This window comes from Zootoca vivipara, chromosome 1, assembly GCF_963506605.1.
Source record: "Zootoca vivipara chromosome 1, rZooViv1.1, whole genome shotgun sequence".
NCBI lineage: Eukaryota > Metazoa > Chordata > Lepidosauria > Squamata > Lacertidae > Zootoca > Zootoca vivipara.
This window is the reverse complement of record NC_083276.1, coordinates 60,265,665-60,284,942: the sequence shown is the minus strand read 5'-3', so window position 1 is coordinate 60,284,942 and position 19,278 is coordinate 60,265,665. Positions and strand designations below refer to the sequence as shown.

Sequence of the window (19,278 nt, the reverse complement as noted above, 5' to 3'; positions counted from 1 at the left end):
TCTCAAAGACACTCAGTTGTAGCCAGTCCATAAAAGCAACAATCCTGTGGGTCAACCAATTGGTTTCTGATATTTTCATACGGCAACAGGATGAAAGAAAAGGCACACACCAACATCCCCAAGGATTAAATAACAATAGCAGAGCCCCAAAGACAGCTCTCTGTGTTGTAGCTAAGCTGCTGCACACAAGGGAATGTCTCATCAAGGGGAATAACAATATGGATGTATTATAGTCACAATTGATACTATATCAAATTAAAATAATTGTACATTTTGTGCTTTGCCACAAGAACTCTCCATCCACATAATCAGGCCAGCGGGGGGATACACTTACAATCACTATTACATTTGATTGCCTTTTCTGGGTACACACTATCTAATCATGTATACTATTGCTTTTTTCTTGCTTTTTTCTTTTTTACTATTGCTTATCTAATCAGGAGGGAGAGAAGAGAATTGCAAAACCTTGCAAGCTCATGCATAAGTGAATTGTTATGGATGCTGGGCTGAGATCCTTATTATGAGCCCAATATATCACCAAATCAAAGAATATGCAAACAAGATTATATATATATATATATATATATATAAAGAAAATCTTCAGTTAAATATGTCAATAGCAAGCAGAAAATGCTTCTACTTTCATTGCTTACAGTTGTTGTTTTTTAAAAAAAAGGGGCTGTTGTTTTTCAAAGATGAGCTGCAAATATATTCCAATCGCTCGCCCCTAGTGGGAATCAATAATTCATCCATCTGCATCTTCTTACACTTTGCTGACAGTCCCTGGCTAAATTTAATGGCTGCACATGACAGAATGACTCCAGCCGAGTCCCACAGGAGAGCATTGCTGCACAAATGGCAAGCTCCTGGTGGCTCAGGTGCTACTAGTCGCAAGAAAGGAGAAAATTCATACTTAGCATAAGCAAAAGCATTGAGGAGTGCTCTTATAGTTTCTAATACTACAGTGCAAAGTCAGACATCTAGTTCAGTATTTGGTCCATTTAGCTCAATATTGTCTATGCTGACTGGTTAAGGATTATGAGTGCTGTATTACCAAAAAATTCCAAAGCCTGCCCCTGGTGGTAGCAGCTAGGGATTGAACACGAGTCCATTGGATGCCTAATATTCAGGATTTCACTTAGACCATGGAATAGCCCTGGAACCTAAAGTTAGTCCTGTGCCTCAGCCTGCATAAATAAGGGCGCTCATTGCACTAGACCTATGAGAAAGGTGCACTGACTTCTATATCAGTGGTATAATGTTATGCATATTTTGCATTTCCACTACTTATGTCCCTAAAAAAAAAAAGATAATATAGATCCTTGACAGCATTGTATTCCATCTCTTCAGCATTCTTTGAAGAATAAGCAACTCATAACAAGACTCAAAGGATTTTGTTCTAAATAAAGAACAGTGTAATTAAATTAGCTAGTGAAAGACACAGAATCTGACAGAACATGTGTATGAGCAAACTTACTGTCTAGAGCAGGCATCCCCAAACTTTGGCCCTCCAGATGTTTTGGACTACAATTCCCATCATCCCTGACCACTGGTCCTCTTAGCTAGGGATCATGGGAGTTGGAGGCCAAAACATCTGGAGGGCCGCAGTTTGGGGATGCCTGGTCTAGAGAAAGAAGCAGATTCTGAGAGGGGTTTTTGTTTGTTTCTTTTTTAAAAAGCAGAGAGAAGAAGAAGAAGAAGAAGAAGAAGAAGAAGAAGAAGAAGAAGAAGAAGAAGAAGAAGAAGAAGAAGAAGAAGAAGAAGAAGAACTCTTCATTTTAAATTTTAGTTTCCATCTCTGTGGGATATGATTGATTTCTGAAGATTTCAAGTTTATCAGTGTGACTTGAATATAATGGTATACATGTCTATTCAGAAGTAAGTCTCTTTGTGTTTAATAAGGCAGCCTACACTTTGGTTTAGGGTTGGCATTAGAGGAAAAACAGACTTAATGTGCCTTCAAGCAGCTTAATGGCAGGGAGAAATTCATCAGGTGAAGACTTTTCTACTTTAGAAACACACCATGTATACACCATGACTGCCATCTAATTTTGTGTTATGCCATGCCCTGCCCCCATGTCAGCCATTTTGTGCACCAGGAACACGCTCTCAAAATGTGCCCACTGGTCCAAAAAGGTTGGCGATCTCTGCCACCAGGGAAACTTTAACTGTCAGTTAAGCAGTTCTGAGGCAAGGGAGAAAGAAACTTTTAAAAAAAAGTTGGTGGTGATATGTAAAATGCTTGATGGTTATAGGATAGTTCTAGCCAAAGCAGAACTCTGAAATGCCTTACAGGGGCCTGCAGTGAAACATATATTGGTACAGTTCTGAGATGTGATTTTGAGTTTTAAAAAATATCCTGATACATAGAAAACAAAACTAAGGTACAGTACTAAGCATCTGGTCTTGAGCAGTTAATAGTAGTTATATTACTGGATTTTTTTCCCCATCTCTCTCTGGGGCTAACCCAATACGGAACAAAACCATTTTTATCTCTCCATGGCAGTGACTTGAAATGTCAATTTGATCTTTTCATTCTTGCAGCTTTCAGCTGTGACATTTCTCCCACACCAGCATTTCCCCCCCTTTCTTTATTTCCCACTGAAAGAGAATTCCGATGCACAGATATTCTTTTGTGACTACTGTTCAACTGTTACCATAAAAAAAGATTTTCCCCTTGGAATTTGCTGTATTTTTACAATTCATAACTCAAAGTTCTCAAAAATGCACCAGTGATTCTTGGAACCCATCATAGGTTTTTGGAGCTGCTGGGCTCATTAGTAAACCGTGTGCTTTAGAAGAACGATTGTTTCTGTGATAAATCTCCACAGAACCAAAACAATGACCATCTCTCTTTATAACGCTCTCGCTGGAAAGGTACATGAGAATGTAAGAGCCCTCCTAGATCAGATCCTAGGTCCATCTAATCGAGCATCTTTTTCCTCACAGAGGCCTACCAGAAGCCTGTGGAAACCTAGAAACAGGTTAGCAATAGGTCTCTGTCAGTTATGCTTCCAGATAACTGGTACTGAGAGGCATATTATCTCTGAAACCTGAATCTGAATATGTAAATGTAATAGTGGGCACATTACTCTTCTGATACTCTCATATTTCTTGCATTATGTTAACCAAAGACAGAAGGAACTTGTTGCTGTGGAAAATACAATTGTTTGGATCCAGAGTGTCCTTTTTGTGAATGGAAAAGCTCTTTCCATTCATAGAAAGGACTGAGGTCCACATAAGAGTCTTGCTGGAAAATTTGTTTTCCTTGCCCCATGATACCCTCTGAGCTAACTCTCACACTTTTCCAGAGGTTTCTCCAACCTTCCTGAACAGCTTTGCAGGCAACTCCAGGTGCAAGAAAGACTTGGCCCAAAAAATAAAAACAAAAGCCTCTCCACCGGCAGAAATATCCTATTCTGAAGCTTTGCTCAGGTGAACTCTGGATCCCACCCATTAATTACTGACACTTAGAAATGGGACAATGTGGTATAAAGAATGGAGAATGTTCAGAAGGGACATTTTACTTGGATTGCATGCTGTGCAGTTTTGCCTAAAGAAGTCCATGTGAGAGAAGATGTTGCTGTATCTTCTCTGTCTCTGTCATAACCATGCTATACCTTCAGGATTGATTTAGGAGCTGCTCTAGGGTCCAATTGACCAGGTGGTGCTGTGGTTAAACCACTGAGCCTAGGGCTTGCTGATCAGAAGGTCAGCGGTTCGAATCCCTGTGACGGGGTGAGCTCCCGTTGCTTGGTCCCAGCTCCTGCCAACCTAGCAGTTCGAAAGCACGTCAAAATGCAAGTAGATAAATAGGAACCGCTACAGCGGGAAGGTAAACGGCGTTTCCATGTGCTGCTCTGGTTCGCCAGAAGCGGCTTTGTCATGCTGGCCACATGACCTGGAAGCTATACGCCGGCTCCCTCGGCCAATAATGCGAGATGAGCGCGCAGCCCCAGAGTCGGTCACGACTGGACCTAATGGTCAGGGGTCTCTTTACCTTTACCTAGGGTCCAATAACTGTGGGCCAATGATATAACAGCAAACCTCGAGCAGCCGGACTGTTCATGTGTGCAGTCAATGCCCATTGCAAAGAGGTAAGAGAAGCTGGTCCATACAAGTCATGCCAGAAGAAATCACACAGGTGCTTCCTTTATATATAAAAGGATAAATAGAGCATTTATTAACACTTTTTGCAGCAACAAAAGTGACACAGTCCACATCTTTTCACAGCAAAAGCTATGGCCACATTTTATATCACTTTGAGGCACAAAGCAAAATATAGAATTGGTATTTCCCCCCCTCCGGATCAAAGTATGGTTCACTTTATTTTATTCTTGTTTAATAATAATAAAGAAGAAGAAGAACAATCCTCAAGTTGTATATTGCAGTAGCAGGGCCTTAAAGTACTAGCACACTACAAGGAGCAGATCAAAAAACCCAGAATGGCTTTTTTAAACATACAATGATAGTTGTTTCATTGGAGTTGGGAAATGGATACTTGTAAGAGCAGTAAGTGGTCTGGCATTCTAATGTAGTCCATTGTTGATTGGTCTGGCCTTTTGTTTAGTTTTTTAGTTATTACCCCAACTGTCTCAAGGACCTACAAGCTCAGCAGTCACAGTAACAAAGAGATTAAAAGAGCACGCACTGCAAAGTGCATGGCACTTATTGCTTGGTACACTTACACTACAAATCTTGCTGAATGACGCTTTAAAAAATAATAATGCAAGGCCCTGATCCGGAACTCTGTGTTCATGAAGCACATACAGAGCTTCCGCTTTCTCAGGTTTCCCTATTCACTTCAGCGAGGTCAGATCCCTCAGGCACAAAAAGATGCATGTGCTCTGAGTCGCCCCTGTGGAAAGCCTGTGGGAGTCCAGTGTGCTCACTGGAGCTCCTGAACTGCAGTGCACAAGGCTTTCCTATCAAGGCAAAGACCTGTAGCCTGCGGTCCACTGAAGCCAATGGCAAACCTTCCATTGATTGCGATGGATCTGAATTGCACTTGAGCATTGCAAAAGTAGAAGTTACCCTCCTCCACCTAAGCCCAACCCCAGTTCCACTTTTGACTCACCACGAAGATTGTTGCTCATACTCTGGGTCCTTTATAGTTCTATTTATTTGAAAGACAAATACATTTTTTTCTTAAAATTCAGAAATCTTTAAAATAGTACTATTTTCTATAATTATACAGCATCTTCAATAAACTATGACTTTATTTATATAGCTGTGGCACAGCATCTGAAAATATGAAAAACTATCCAGGATTAAACAAATAGCTAATTTCTTCTCCCTTTCTTGCATTTATTTCAAAACAGGCTTCAAAAGAAATACATCCAATTTGTTCTAGGGCTACTTGTCTGCGGTACATTTTTTCTTTGGATCTGCTTGGGTTATGCTCTCTCTTTCTAATGACTCTGCAGACAATGAGTACACCGAATACTCCTTTGCCTTGCTTCAGTTATTTAACATTCTGCACAGTAGACTACATGTGACTTTATACTGGCTGGTACATGTAAGGAAGAACATGACACATACAAAGACTGCATGAGTCTGTAAAGAAGAGAAATAAAACATTTGTGCCTAAACATTCAGTAAAAACAATTCCTTTATCACAAAGTAGCCTGCAGCATATTAAGCACAATAAATATACATTATATCTTAGATTGTTCTACAAAGTCCCAATTCAATTCTCTCGGATGGGAATCGGGTTGGAGCTTTATTGTAATCTAAAACAGAAGCCTTATTCTCTAAGAAATCAATGTCTTAGACCAACCGTACATTTCCTACATCGTACCAAGTAAACATGTGGTTAAATTCACACAATCAATTTTATGATCTCTTTCAAGACAGTGTAACAAATATGTAAGTGCATTTTTTTAAAAAATCAAGTAGTTTTGGCTTTCTAAACAGAAGAGTCGGTGTACCGACTTGGTTGGTTGTTGTGCTTTAATCCTTAGCTATGAGCTTAACACTCATTTTACTGCAAGTACCTAGTTTCCTTTGTAGTTTTGACCAGATAACCTTTAAAACTAGTGAATGGAGACACCCAAATGGAACTGATGAGATGTCACAAACTCATACAGATTGCACTTAAATGGGTTTTTGTTTTGTTTTGTTTTTCATTTTTACAGTAAGACCTTCTTGCCTGATATGTGTTTACATTATACCACATTTTGTGTGTGTGCAAACAATCACAATGAATAAATCACGAACACTACAAAATATATTCAACATAGGTCTGTTATGAATAATCTTCTCTTTCCTTATAGCTATATGAGTCTTGTGCTTCTTCTTGTACAAATTCTTCTTTCTTCTCCCAACCATTTGGCCAGCCGCCATTGACCTGAGCCAATTGGGTCGTAGCACCGTAAGATTTAGTGGTACCATAATTTACATAATTCTGAGTAATGTCCCCCGTTTCTTCATCAAGTTCATCTTCATGAATGAAGCCACATTTTTCTTCACTTGTCTGTTCTGGGTCTGCCCACGGTTGTTTCTCTCCCGAAGCAAATATGCCATAGAAAATAACTCCCCCGTAATGGACCAAAGAAGCAATAAGGAAGACATACTGCCACTCCTCGCGTGTCTGTGAGGAAGAAGATTGGAGTGTCAGAATAGCTGTGCGTGGCTCTTCTGGTCCTGAATTAGTCTTTATCAAAATCATGGCTGGTTGATACAAATCCTGCAGCAAGTGTGGCTCATCTTTGGCCCTCCAGATGTTGCTGGAGGCTTATGAGAGGTTGGAGTCCTACAACATCTGGAGGGTCACAGGTCAGCTACTCCTGCCCTATGGAGTGGCTTCAGTTGCATAGGCATGCAAGGCATGTAGAGAATATCTGCTGTATACTGCTCCGCTTACAACTCATGAACATCTGAAGCCATATTATACTCTGTGAGTCCTGAATCTGATTGCCAATTGCTTTCCAAAATCTCAAGGATTCAGCCATGCCCAGCAGGGGGAAGAGCAGCAGATCTCCATAGCATCACCAACCCAAGACACCAAAGAATCCGGGGATTGGGACATGAAAATATTCCACAACTGAGCCTCAGCCCGTCACCATATACTATCCCAATGTTGAGGAACCTGCAGTCCTCCAGATGTTATTGGACTCCATCTCCCATCAGCCCCAGCCACAACACCCAATAGTCAGTGATGATGGAAGCTGGAGTCCAACAACCTGTGGAGGACCCCAAGTTGGTGAAGGCAGTTGTAGGAGCATCGGTTTATGTAATCATGTCCCACATGCTCCCAGCAGGACTGTGAACCCACAGCCCATTGCATGCTCCTGTAACACTAGATTCAATCTTCCTAAAATGTGAGGCTTTCACAGGAGGTACAGCACACAGTTTGGGTGAGTTTTCACTTTCAGCTATGTTGTGAAAAGTGTAGCCAATCAATGTTACACTGTTTCCCATGATTTTTCCAGGATCTGCTCACTTTACCATTGTGAGGTGAGGAAACTACTGTACTATGAATTGACTTTTTGGTGCAACAGAATGACAATATAGACTTATGAGACTGTTCTTTCATCCCTCAATGGTTCAGGCAGAGGTAACAAAAACTATTTTGGAAACTTACTTTGTTCTTTGTCATTGCTCCAACAATTATAGGACACACCATTCCAGACAATGTCCCGACTCCATTTGAAATCCCCATTAAGATACTGGCATATCTTGGGGCGATATCTAAGTGGTTAACATTGAATCCTGTAAAATGAAGGCCAAAAAAAAAAAAAAATACCTCATCAACAGAGAAGACACTGCACTGAATAAGGTTTTGCTTATATTTATCCGTTATTGATAGCCTTACCATATTCACAGGAAACATTGCAATTTACATAATGATTCTAGATCCCATTTTTGTTTATTGTGATTCAACGTATTCTGTTGGGAGAGAAGTTCACTCACCAGATATAGCAAATCCACTGAAGCCCACAGCAAGCACTAAGAAGGAAATGGCCACACCTTTACTATGTGAATAACCAACTACCAAGAGAAGAGTTGCTTCCATTCCGAAACCTTGGGAAATTAAAAGAAAAAGTCATTGATGCTACACATTGTACTGAGGAATCTAGGAGGTAGGCTGGTGGACAGACAACATTTCAGTGTGCTTCTCCTTAACTGTAAGCTTTAAGCTGGAATGTTTCCATATTCTTCTACTATGAAACATTTGACAAAGATCTACTTAGTTCTGCTTAGCTGATGGTAGTCTCTGAGAGCTTGTGAATAGGGGGTTTGTGAGAGCATTTAACAGGGGAGTTTACAAATAATAAATCATCCTTAAGAGATAAACAGTTATATGACCTTCTGTAGATATTTAACATCAGCCCTGTATTGGGAGCCTTTTAACGTCTGACATTTTGTTGTGTTTTTCTTATATTCTGTTGGAAGCCACCCAGAATGGCTGGGGCAACACAGTCAGATGGGTGAGGTACAAGTATTACCTTATTACATCATCATCATCATCATCATTATTAGTTTTAGGGGGAAGACTGGACATCTCAGGGTGTACTTAGGACCAAGAGACATGGATTGTGAGAAAGCTGCTGCAGTGACCTACAGCACCTGGTTGCCTTCCTGCCTGAGAATGTGCAAAACTACACCTGCAGCAAGTGCAAGTTGGTTGCCTTGCTGGAAGAGAAGATACAGCAACTCAAGACCCACCTATCCAGACTTAGAGCTATTGGGCAAGATGAGGAATTTCTCTGTACAACAGAGTGGACTGTCCTGGAACAGTGATGCGGGGGGAGGTGCCCGCTATCCTATAAAAAAGGATTATTCAAAATATCTGTTTGCATGACCCACTATGGAGGATAATAACACAATAGAATTCAGAACAGAAACATCTAATTGCAAATTTATTCAAAATCCAATTAAAATCCATTTAGTTTAATTAATTCAACAGCGATACCAACTTTTCAACATCTAATAGTCATTTACACCTCCAGCCTTCCCTGTCTCATAGCCCCCCCAACACACACACCAGGTAATCCCCCACCCCAATGGACAATACCACCCACTTTGAAAATCACTGGTCTACAGAACTACATAGCTCTGAGCTAATTCATAAAATCCTCCTGTCAGTTTTCTTTGCGTGGTGTAGAAACAGGTGCACACTTCCCCTCCAGCATTCAAAGAGATGGGCAGTGTATGACATGAGTCCACATAACAATATATGCATACAAGCCAGATTGGGCCAGACTGATGCAAACTTATTTCATAATAATAATAATAATTTATCGTTTCTACCTCGCCCATCTGGCTGGGTTTCCCCAACCACTCTGGGTGGCTTCCAACAAAAGATTAAAAATACATTAAAACACCAGTCATTAAAAACTTCCCTAAACAGGGCTGCCTTCAGATGTCTTGAAAATGTCATATAGTTGTTTATTTCTTTGACATCTGATAGGAGGGTGTTCCATTGGGGGGGGTGCCACTACCGAGAAGGCCCTCTGCCTGGTTCCCTGTAGTGAGGGAACTGCCAGAAGGCCTTCGGCATTGGACCTCAGTGTCGAGGCTGGCTGATGTGGGTGGAGATGCTCCTTCCGGTATACTGGACCGAGGCCATCTAGGGCTTTAAAGGTCAGCACCAACACTTTGAATTGTGCTCAGAAACATACTGGGAGCAATGTAGGTCTTTAAAGACCGGTGCACTTAGGAAATGTGAGATCTGCCTCCTGTGCTTCATGAAGAGGAGGGCATGTGTCTGTTCTATTATATGATCAAACATGAACCAGCACATTATAAACATTTTAATCATGTAGCTTTATCACAGTAACTGTAATGAAAGCTTTAGCGTGACTGTGAAAGTGTTGCCAACTGGGTATTCTATACTGTGCTCAAAGCCTTTTAATAAGGTGTAATGACTTACCTCCACAGTTCATTATCTTCCTGACATTAGTAGTTGAAAGAATTTGTCTGCTTCTCAGAAAGTCTGCAATTTGTCCCCCAATAGGCACAATAATAGTCATCACTAAATGTGGCACAGCGGATAACATCCCCACCTAAGGTTAGAATAACAAGCAGAGTGCTAATCAAATGTATTGATTGGGCATTATGCGGGAGGAAAGAATCAGCAGCATTTCTCTGTAAGCACAAGAAAACTTTTAAAGAGAATATCTATTTGAAGAAGAAAGTCACCAGCATTTTGGGGGGGGGAGGGCATTTGGATTTCTGAGTCAAGGAGTTAAATCTGCAAACAGCCCATAAATAACTTTTATTTCCTGCTGTAAATATCTTAATGACAGTAAATATAGAGAATATATTAGCCACTTTGAGCTTCCTATAGCAGCTAAAGTTTGGAACTAGAATTCACCTGTTCTGAATTTTGCTACCACCAGAACTGTACTTAACTTTTGTTAAGATCTTAGTCAGTCCTTTCATGAGCACCTGAAGATCAGTTAACATGAACATTCCAGCATGAAGTGATTACAGCATAAATCTGAGTTTGTGCTCATTTCTGCAATCATGCCTAACTAAACTGCTACCAGCTGAAATCAGCCAGAATTCAATATCTGAGATACTGCCACGAGAAAAGACGGAACAATGTGAAATGGTGGTGTTGGGTTTCTTGAAAAGGAGGCTTGGATGAAGGCAAATGGAGGGGGGGGGAGCTCTCTGCAGCTAGTTTCACTCCTTCCCCATTTTACAATGTAAGTTTGCAAAAGAGGGAGAAGTAAAACCAGCTGCAGGAAGGCTAGAACATCAGAAAGCCCAGATACAGACATTCAGATTTGGCCAGGTCTTTGTGAGTTTTCAGAGAACTCTTGGGGAAAGCCCAAGCTTTCCGAAGAATTCTCAGGAGGAGGGTAAATATTTGGGTCCATTCCAAGTTGAGATGCAGCTGGTCCATCCATCTGTACCACAGGTGTGAATGGAAAAGCAGCCCTTTCTGAGTGCCGAAACAATGTGTCTGATGTTGAGAGAATGTGGCTCTGTTCTTGGGTTTAAATTGGATTTGTCAGCATTCATGGACATTTCCTGTGTCACTAACAGGATGATATCCAGATGCTTAAAATGCTGAATTAATACAAGTACAAGACATTCTGTTGACAGAGTTGTTGGAATGCTAGAATTCCATCTCTGGAAAGCAAAATAGATAACTCAATACGATATTATTTTTATTGTTGATATCCACCTCTTCCGTGCAGTTTTCTTTACATCACCAGGAAAGATGGCAATGGAAGATGAGAAACAGATCACCCTTACCAGAAGGAAGATGTGATTATAGCATGCTCATATTTCTTCTAAATGTGGAATGCACTAGAACTTGAATGGTGCTATGCTACAGCAACAGCAACTATTTCTGTTTATCTTCTAATTTTTGTCTATTAATAAACAAAATAAACCAAATATAAAGAGCATAAAGAAATTCTGTTGCATCAGACTGAAAGCAGCATAAGGTAGGACATGTTACTGAACTTGTGAGAACAGTAGAAAAAAATATTCCCCCCCCCCCCTTCCTGGAAATAGAAATTGTTTTGATAAGGGCTTTCTTGAGGTCATTATGCACAGCAAACACTTTGAGCATTTGCCTCTTTAACAGATTCTAAGCATTTAATCTGTCCTATAATGTATGGGATATGCATATTGTGCTGCTATCTTCACTTGAGTTTCTTCATGGTAGGTGCAGAGCACTTCCTTTCCTGCTTTGAGCTGTAGTGTTAGAGTCTTTATCCAACCCATGTTGCCAGCCCATAATTATTAAAATTAATTGCAATATATAAACAAAAAAAGTAATCCTATAAAAGCATATGACTTGTGGTACATCCATACCGTATTGGCCTGAATATAAGCCGCACCTTTAAAATTGGGGGGAAAGAAAAAAAGGAAAAAAATACCTGAATATAAGCTGCTCCATTCAATATCTGAATATAAGCTGCTCCTGGCGCTGTTTGCCCTGTGCTCCTGGCTGCATACTGGGGGGGGGAGCTATGCTGCGTTGCCGACAGCCTTTCCCCGCCATCGCTCTCTCCCTTCCTGGTCTTGTAGGTCAGGCGCCGCTCTGCGGCGCCCCTGGCGCTGTTTGCCCTGTGCTCCTGGCTGCATACCGTAAGGTCATGAATATAAGTCGCACTTTAACTTTTCACAGTTGGAATTTGTGGGAAAAGTGAGGATTATATTCAAGCCAATACTGTACAGTATGCCTGTTGTCTTTGTCCATGGAGTTTTCTTGGCAGGGATACTGGAGTGGCTTGCCAGTTCCTTCTCCAGGTGGATCACGTTTAGTCAAAACTCTCCACTATGACCTGTCCATCTTGGGTGGCCCTGCATGGCATAGCTCATAGCTTCTCTGAGTTATTCAAGCCCCTTCGCCATGACAAGGCATTGATCCATGAAGGGGATCAATTATGGTGCTGGAGGAGACTCTTGAGAGTCCCATGGACTGCAAGAAGATCAAACCTATCCATTCTTAAGGAAATCAGCCCTGAGTGCTCCCTGGAAGGACAGATCGTGAAGCTGAGGCTCCAATACTTTGGCCACCTCATAAGAAGAGAAGACTCCCTGGAAAAGACCCTGATGTTGGGAAAGATTTAGGGCACTAGGAGAAGGGGACGACAGAGGATGAGATGGTTGGACAGTGTTCTCGAAGCTACAAACATGAGTTTGACCAAACTGCAGGAGACAGTGGAAGACAGGAGTGCCTGGCGTGCTAGGGTCCATGGGTTCATGAAGAGTCGGACACGACTAAACAACTAAACAACAACAACTGTACAGTATATGAAGGTGAAATTGGATTTATTTGCTTGTTGCTTTGAACAATTAAAGAAAGTGGTGATTTGCTCAACAAAACATATTAAGGCATTTCTAACCATTTCTGGTCTTTGGGGCACACACATAGGCAGCACTGAGAATCCTATATTTTAAGCTAAATTAGGAAAACCCATATTCAGAGTTATGAGGAGCTATCTTTGGGGGCGGGGATAAGAAACATTTTTGTTCTGCAAAGCAGCATTTAGGCTCTATGGCCTCCATTCATTCTGGTACCACTTTGAAAGGTGTTCCATAGACTCCATTGAGGCTGGGTAAGAAAGTGTCTCCCTGTTCATTCACAAACAACTTCCACCTTCACCAGGCAGCTGGTGGCTAGAAACACCCCTGTATGAAGTTATAGAATCAGTCAATAATAATACCATACCTTGCTTATTTCAAATCCAAACACCTCTTCAAAGTAAGCAGGCTGACTAATGAGCAGTAGGTAAAAAGTCCAGCTTCTACAGAAGTTTGCAACAATGATTGCATAGACAGGCATAGAAGTAAAAAATTTTCTCCATGGAGTCTTGTATTTCTGGAAAAAAAAAACAGGGAATCATTGCTTTTCATGGATGTAACCTCACATTTTGAGTCTGCTAACTGGTCTGACTACACACACACACACACACACACACACACACACACACGTGTTGCTACACAGTACTTGCGCATGTAAAAACAAGCAGGAAGTCTATATGTATTTGGAAGATTGGCAGAGATTAGCAGCAGGAACACAAAGTCATGCATAAATGCTTAAAATCCATATCTAAAATGTGTTCAAAAATCCTTGTTCTTTTTTATTTCACTTCTTGTGATAATAAAATAACATTCTGGATTGCAGAGTTTTATTATTGCACTGAGAATAATTATTTTATTACTGAACTGACATTCCTATCTCTCACTGAGCTGTGTGGGATTCACCCCCTTTTCAACATGAAAATGGACTAAGAAAATGGGCATCACTCAAGAGCTGCATCTGTGTGTGTTGGGTACAACATTCCTTATAAATACAACTCCATCATAAGCTAGAAGCTCATTATCTCTGAATGTCAGGGTAGAAACATGCATGATAGCAGAGCCCTTACTTCCATTGGTCCTAAAAGATTGGCACTCTCTCCAATACTCTCTTCTATGTATCTGCGCTCTTCATCTGTAATTGTGGGATGCGTTGCAGGGCTCTCATATGAGACCAAAAGCCAAAACATGTACCAGACCATGCCAAAACTACCTGCAGAACATATAAAGGAAAAAAAATGAATGTAAATAATAGCATTCTGAACAATATCACCCAAGCAGCAAAAATGTACCTGCCTGCGATTTGGCAGTCTATTTAGCTATATATATATTAATTTATATTTTTGAGTTCTGGCTCCTTAATAAGATTGACAGCATAATTAGGTTCTCTTGGAAGTGTCACAAAAGATGTTTCTATAATTGTCCACAGGCGCATGCAGGGTCCAGCTGATTCACAATCCTGCTTGGATCATGTGAGACCATCATTGCATAAACTGGTTCCTCCACATGATGGTGGGCATGCAGCATCTGCCTGACTGTGGTAGTCTGAAAAGGCCTGCCTCAGCTGAGCAATCTGCCTAGGGGTGTTCCATCCCATCCTTACAGGTAACTGGGCTGTAAATGGGGAGATGAGAGTATCTAGGCCATGGTAGATTCTATAGAAACGCATGTTCTGAAAGACACTGGGACATTTTGCTGTCCTCGTTCTATTTGGCTATAAAAGAAGCATTCCCTTTATTGTAACCTTAAACGGTTTTACTATACTAAAAAATATTCACCCCATCTCAGCAGAGTTGTGGCACTCTGTCTGACACGATCACACACTTTTGTGCTAATTTCTCCTCAGAGCAAGATTCAAACAGGTGCATTTGGCATCTTCTTCCAGTGACAAACTCCCAGGCAACATGTTGGGGTTTTAGTCTGAGCCATTGAATAGATGGTATGCAAAATGAGCAGTGTGAATTAGTGCAGCGTGAATAGCCTACATTTCCCCCCTATTATTAACTGCAGTGCACTTTTTTAAAAAACACCTTTTTAATGTTTTTAAAAAAGAATTAAAACAGAGCTATGAAGCTGTATGAAGCATATTGACTGCTGTCTCCAAAACCCACCTACAGAGCGACCATTTTCTTTGAATATTGAAGCAAGGCAACTCAGTTGTTAAGTTTGTAAACATTCTTTGAAGCCCCTCATTTTAAAACTCCTCTGCAGATTTTCACCAAACCAATAAAGTCGTCTTGTAGAATATCAGCCTGCCTCTGAATAACAAATGGAATCATCTTTAGAATGGTCCTGGTTGCAGGCAGAACCTCAACCCAATTCCATCCCCACCTTGGTATGGGTGGAGTAAAAGCCTCCATGCCAGGGTGGCACTACGATCATCCCAGGCCTATTTGGCCAATCAATTTTGAGCAGGATGATCATGGGGGGTTTAAAAGCGGCAGCGCGACGTGTGCTTCGCACCTGCTTCGCGCTGCCGGACACCCGCCAAACCCCCCACCCCCCTGTTTTTATATGTGTTCTTTGGCCTTGCTTTGGACTTTGGTTGGTCGCCTGTCTTGGTCAGAGGCCAGGTAGGAATTTTTTCCATTTGGCAAATTGGCACTGGCCACTTGGTTCTCGCCTACCTCTTAGCAATCGTCACAACTTTGTAAAGTTTGGCGGTTAGGCATTGGCTCATTCATTTTTGGGGGAGGGGAGGTCAGCCATCGCCTGCCCCTCCATTTGACCAAGGATATTCCATTAAAGGAATCCAGGACCTGGGTCCTGTCCGAAGTCCGCTTGAGGGGCCAGGGCCAGGCCTCTGGGAACACCGAGGTGAGCTGCAGGTGGGGTCCCCCGATTTGACTCCCTCTTTGGGTGGTTTACCCTTAATTGACTTCCTGCAAAGGGGGCAGGAGTAGGATATAGTCTATGCCAATGCCTAAACCAATACCACTCACTTTGCCTGTAATTCAATAAAGTTGTGGCCAAAATTTTGCCCAATAACCTTACACTAAATATTATGTGTCTGTGTGAATTATTTTAATAAGGGGCTGGTTTGGGGCCTTGCCACGCAACTGCTACAGCAAGAGAATGGCTATTTCCCTCATGTCCTGCTTCTGCACTTTCTGCACTGAGAGCCAGTGTGGTGTAGTGGTTAAGAGCGGTAGACTTGTAATCTGGGGAACCGGGTTCGCGTCTCTGCTCCTCCACATGCAGCTGCTGGGTGACATTGGGCTAGTCACACTTCTCTGAAGTCTCTCAGCCCCTCTAACCTCACAGTGTGTTTGTTGTGGGGGAGGAAGGGAAAGGAGAATGTTAGCTGCTTTGAGACTCCTTCGGGTAGTGATAAAGCGGGATATCAAATCCAAACGCCGCCTCTTCTTCTTCTTCTTCTTCTTCTTCTTCTTCTTCTTCTTCTTCTTCTTCTTCTTCTTCTTCTTCTTCTTCTTCTTCTTTCTAGAGGCTTCTCCCATACCTTCTCACGTGTGAAGCAGAAACCATCAGCTGCTTCAGATGTCTTGTAAAGACTTATCTTTCTGGCCAGCCTTTCCCTGAGTCATAAGATTGGAGCCTGTTTTATGCGTCTGAATTCTTGTTGTTGTTGTTTTTTTGTATATGCTTTTATATTATCTTCTGTTGCATTTCTGTTTAAATGACATTGTTTGTTTTCTGTATTGTACATAACTTTAATTATATATATATAATGGCTTTGAAATGCTTTTAAATAACTAGAATGCATGTAGGCCTTGGGCCTGATCTTGCACTACGCTTCTTAGGTTCTTATGTTGTAGGTGTGATGTCTTGTGCAAATCTGCACAGCTTTGTGCCATTTCAAATAATTCCAAGGCACAAGCCAATTTCTCACATATTTCTAAGGAGCAATTCCACACCTTCTATCCCAGCCTCATTTCCACCCTAACAGCCGCACAGCAGGCAAAAATTCAACTGTGGGAAATGGTGTCTAATTCACTTGTACCTGTATGCAACTGTTAAAGATATGGGGGTGGAGGAGTGGAAATGCCAGGAGAAATAATACTGAAATTGCACAGCTAATCTGTTGAAAACCTGCTTTGCAGAGCCAATAAAAAGGACATTCCAAAAAGGACCATGCAGTCACTAACTGAGACCTTTCTACACTGCCACGGTAATTAAATCAATTCAATATAGTGTTATTTTAGCTGACAATCTAGTTCATGGACTTTAATTCAGTTTCTCCACTTTTGCACTGAGGTAAGTGCAATGTGACTGAGTCACAGTTCTCATTTAAGGCCTAATTTGGCAGTCTGAAGATTTCTGCTGCTCTGGGAATTATAAAGCATCTTCATGTGACCTATTTTTGCTCTGCTCGAAATAACATTTTGAATTCTATTCCATTAAAATCCTCTCAGAGCATTCCCCCCCCCACTATTTTCCAACATAGCTGGACCAAGATTATAGATGGAGGAAGGGAGCCATATTCTGAACCAAATTCCATATTCTGTGGTCCTAAAGCTTTCTGTTCTTACATATCCACAGAAATAATGGCTTTCATTCCCCCCAAATTCAGAATGCTTTGCGTGTCACAGAATAATGGTATACTGAGTTTTTTTCAAAGGGCTCAAGCATTTTATATAGACCATATCTCCACCAAACTTTTGGCCAGATATATACTGTGATGGTGTTTCTACTTCATTAAGGAACTAAATCCAAGGTCTGGGTATGATATTGAATGGCTTCAGTCTGATCCAAAGACCATGGATCAGTGTTAGCCATACTCAGAATAATTTGGCTTATTAATGTCAATGGATCTATGTTGAAAAGAATTTAATTGACTACTACCAACTGAAGAGATGGGATTTTACAATCTCCTTCTTGTAATTACAGTGCTTCCAAAGATACAGGTAGTTGAGACAGTGGCTGCCCATCTTAGCTTTGATGGAGAAAACTGGGAACATAAAATAGCAATCCTGCATAAATGATACATCAGGAACAGTTTCCAGATGTTGATTCGAACCTTTATAGCATTACACAGCCAGACGACCTTAGGAAGCATCTCTCTCATGCCCAACAATCACTGAGATCAGCAATGAAAGACCTGGGGTGAGGCCCAAGGCATTTTCTGTAGTTGCATGGAGGTTGGTATATGTGCCTGTGTGTATCACCCTCCCTTACTTAACTCTACACAACCATCAGGGCCAGGATGGAAAACCTGTGGCTCTCTAGATGTTGTTGTGCTTCAACTCCTGCCAAACCCAAACTGTAGCCAACAGTTTAGGGTTGACGGGAGTTGCAGTCCAGGAAGTTCTGGAGTCACAGGTTCCCTATCTCTGCACTAGCACATTCCAGAACATCTTCCCTTTGGGTGGCAGTTTTGATATATCTGCTCTTTCATAGTTGTTTTATTATTCTATTGAATATTAGCATCTGTATCTTTTTATTGTCATGTTTTGTTGGGTTTTAAGTAGCATATTGTAAAGCGGCATAGAATGCAAGTTGAACAGAGAATATCATACCATACACATAGAACACAGAAGACCATCCAGTATATTGCACTAAAATCCCAGCCAATGGCATTGCAATTACTGCACCTGCATAAGAACCTGGAAAAGAAGATAGCAATTAACAAAATGGAAATGCTTACTGAGGTGACAGGTCAGAAATGAATATTCATAAGAAGCCAAGTTTCTGTCTGTCAAATGTTCAGTTTCTACCAGTTCAAAGTAGAAAGACATCTTTGTTTTTGCAGGCTTCTGAAGAAAAGCTTCCATTGATGTTTTCTGGACAAAATGATCAAATGAAGTAGACCAAATGGACAACATTACCGTTTTTATTTGGCCAATATCATCACATGGTTAGTTCACCCCACAATACTAAAATAATGCAACAGTCAACGATTTTTTTTAGTCTTATTTTTGATCCATTTGGCTTTGTGGGGTGGGGGGAGGTGTCATATAACAGATGTGATAAAATGGTCACCTGAACACATTAGCCTTGGATCAGATGCTTGATTCAATGCCAATTTAAATGCCTTAAAAATACTCCTTTCCAGTGCACCTGTCATTTGTTATGTGAATACCGAGGAATTCCAAATGATTGTTTCACCATCTCAGTGTTTCATTCAGGTTGACAAAGAAATCCAATTGTACTTGTGTGAATCAGAGCTGCAACACTCGGAGTTACATTCTTAAATTCCTAATTTTTGTTCACAGACTGAGAGGTGTGAGCTTGCTATTCCAAACTGTCTTAGGTGGAAGAAAATCCAATGGCATTCAATAGGCGTGAACCTTGTTGATGGACTGGGGGGGGGATACCAGTTTATTTCAGAGAATGCTGGAGAAAGGCGAGGGGGAACACATTTGAGAAATTAAGATGCTACTTACCACAGAAAGAAGTAGTTACTAGTCTACTTCTCTCTAAAGGAGGTGCCCATTTACTCCATATTCCATGGCAAGCTGGATAAGTGACACCCTGTGGAGCAGATGACCTAGTTTATGATACCTGCTTCAGCATAATATAAATTGAGTAGTACCAGGAGTAATC

General features: G+C 41.2%; 1 protein-coding gene across 1 annotated transcript in view; it reads right to left on the bottom strand.

Moving 5' to 3' along the window:
- Nucleotides 1-4,182: 4,182 nt before the first annotated feature.
- SLC17A6 (solute carrier family 17 member 6) overlaps nt 4,183-19,278 on the bottom strand; it is a 52,078-nt gene continuing 36,982 nt past the window's right edge. The window contains exons 5-12 of the mRNA XM_035117534.2: nt 19,119-19,206; nt 18,252-18,338; nt 13,845-13,987; nt 13,145-13,294; nt 9,878-10,010; nt 7,915-8,025; nt 7,586-7,713; nt 4,183-6,592 (exon numbers count right to left, since the gene is read on the bottom strand). Of these exons, the coding sequence (XP_034973425.1) occupies nt 6,248-6,592; nt 7,586-7,713; nt 7,915-8,025; nt 9,878-10,010; nt 13,145-13,294; nt 13,845-13,987; nt 18,252-18,338; nt 19,119-19,206 (1,185 nt within the window). The 3' untranslated portion in view covers nt 4,183-6,247. The remainder of the gene's footprint in view (nt 6,593-7,585; nt 7,714-7,914; nt 8,026-9,877; nt 10,011-13,144; nt 13,295-13,844; nt 13,988-18,251; nt 18,339-19,118; nt 19,207-19,278) is intronic.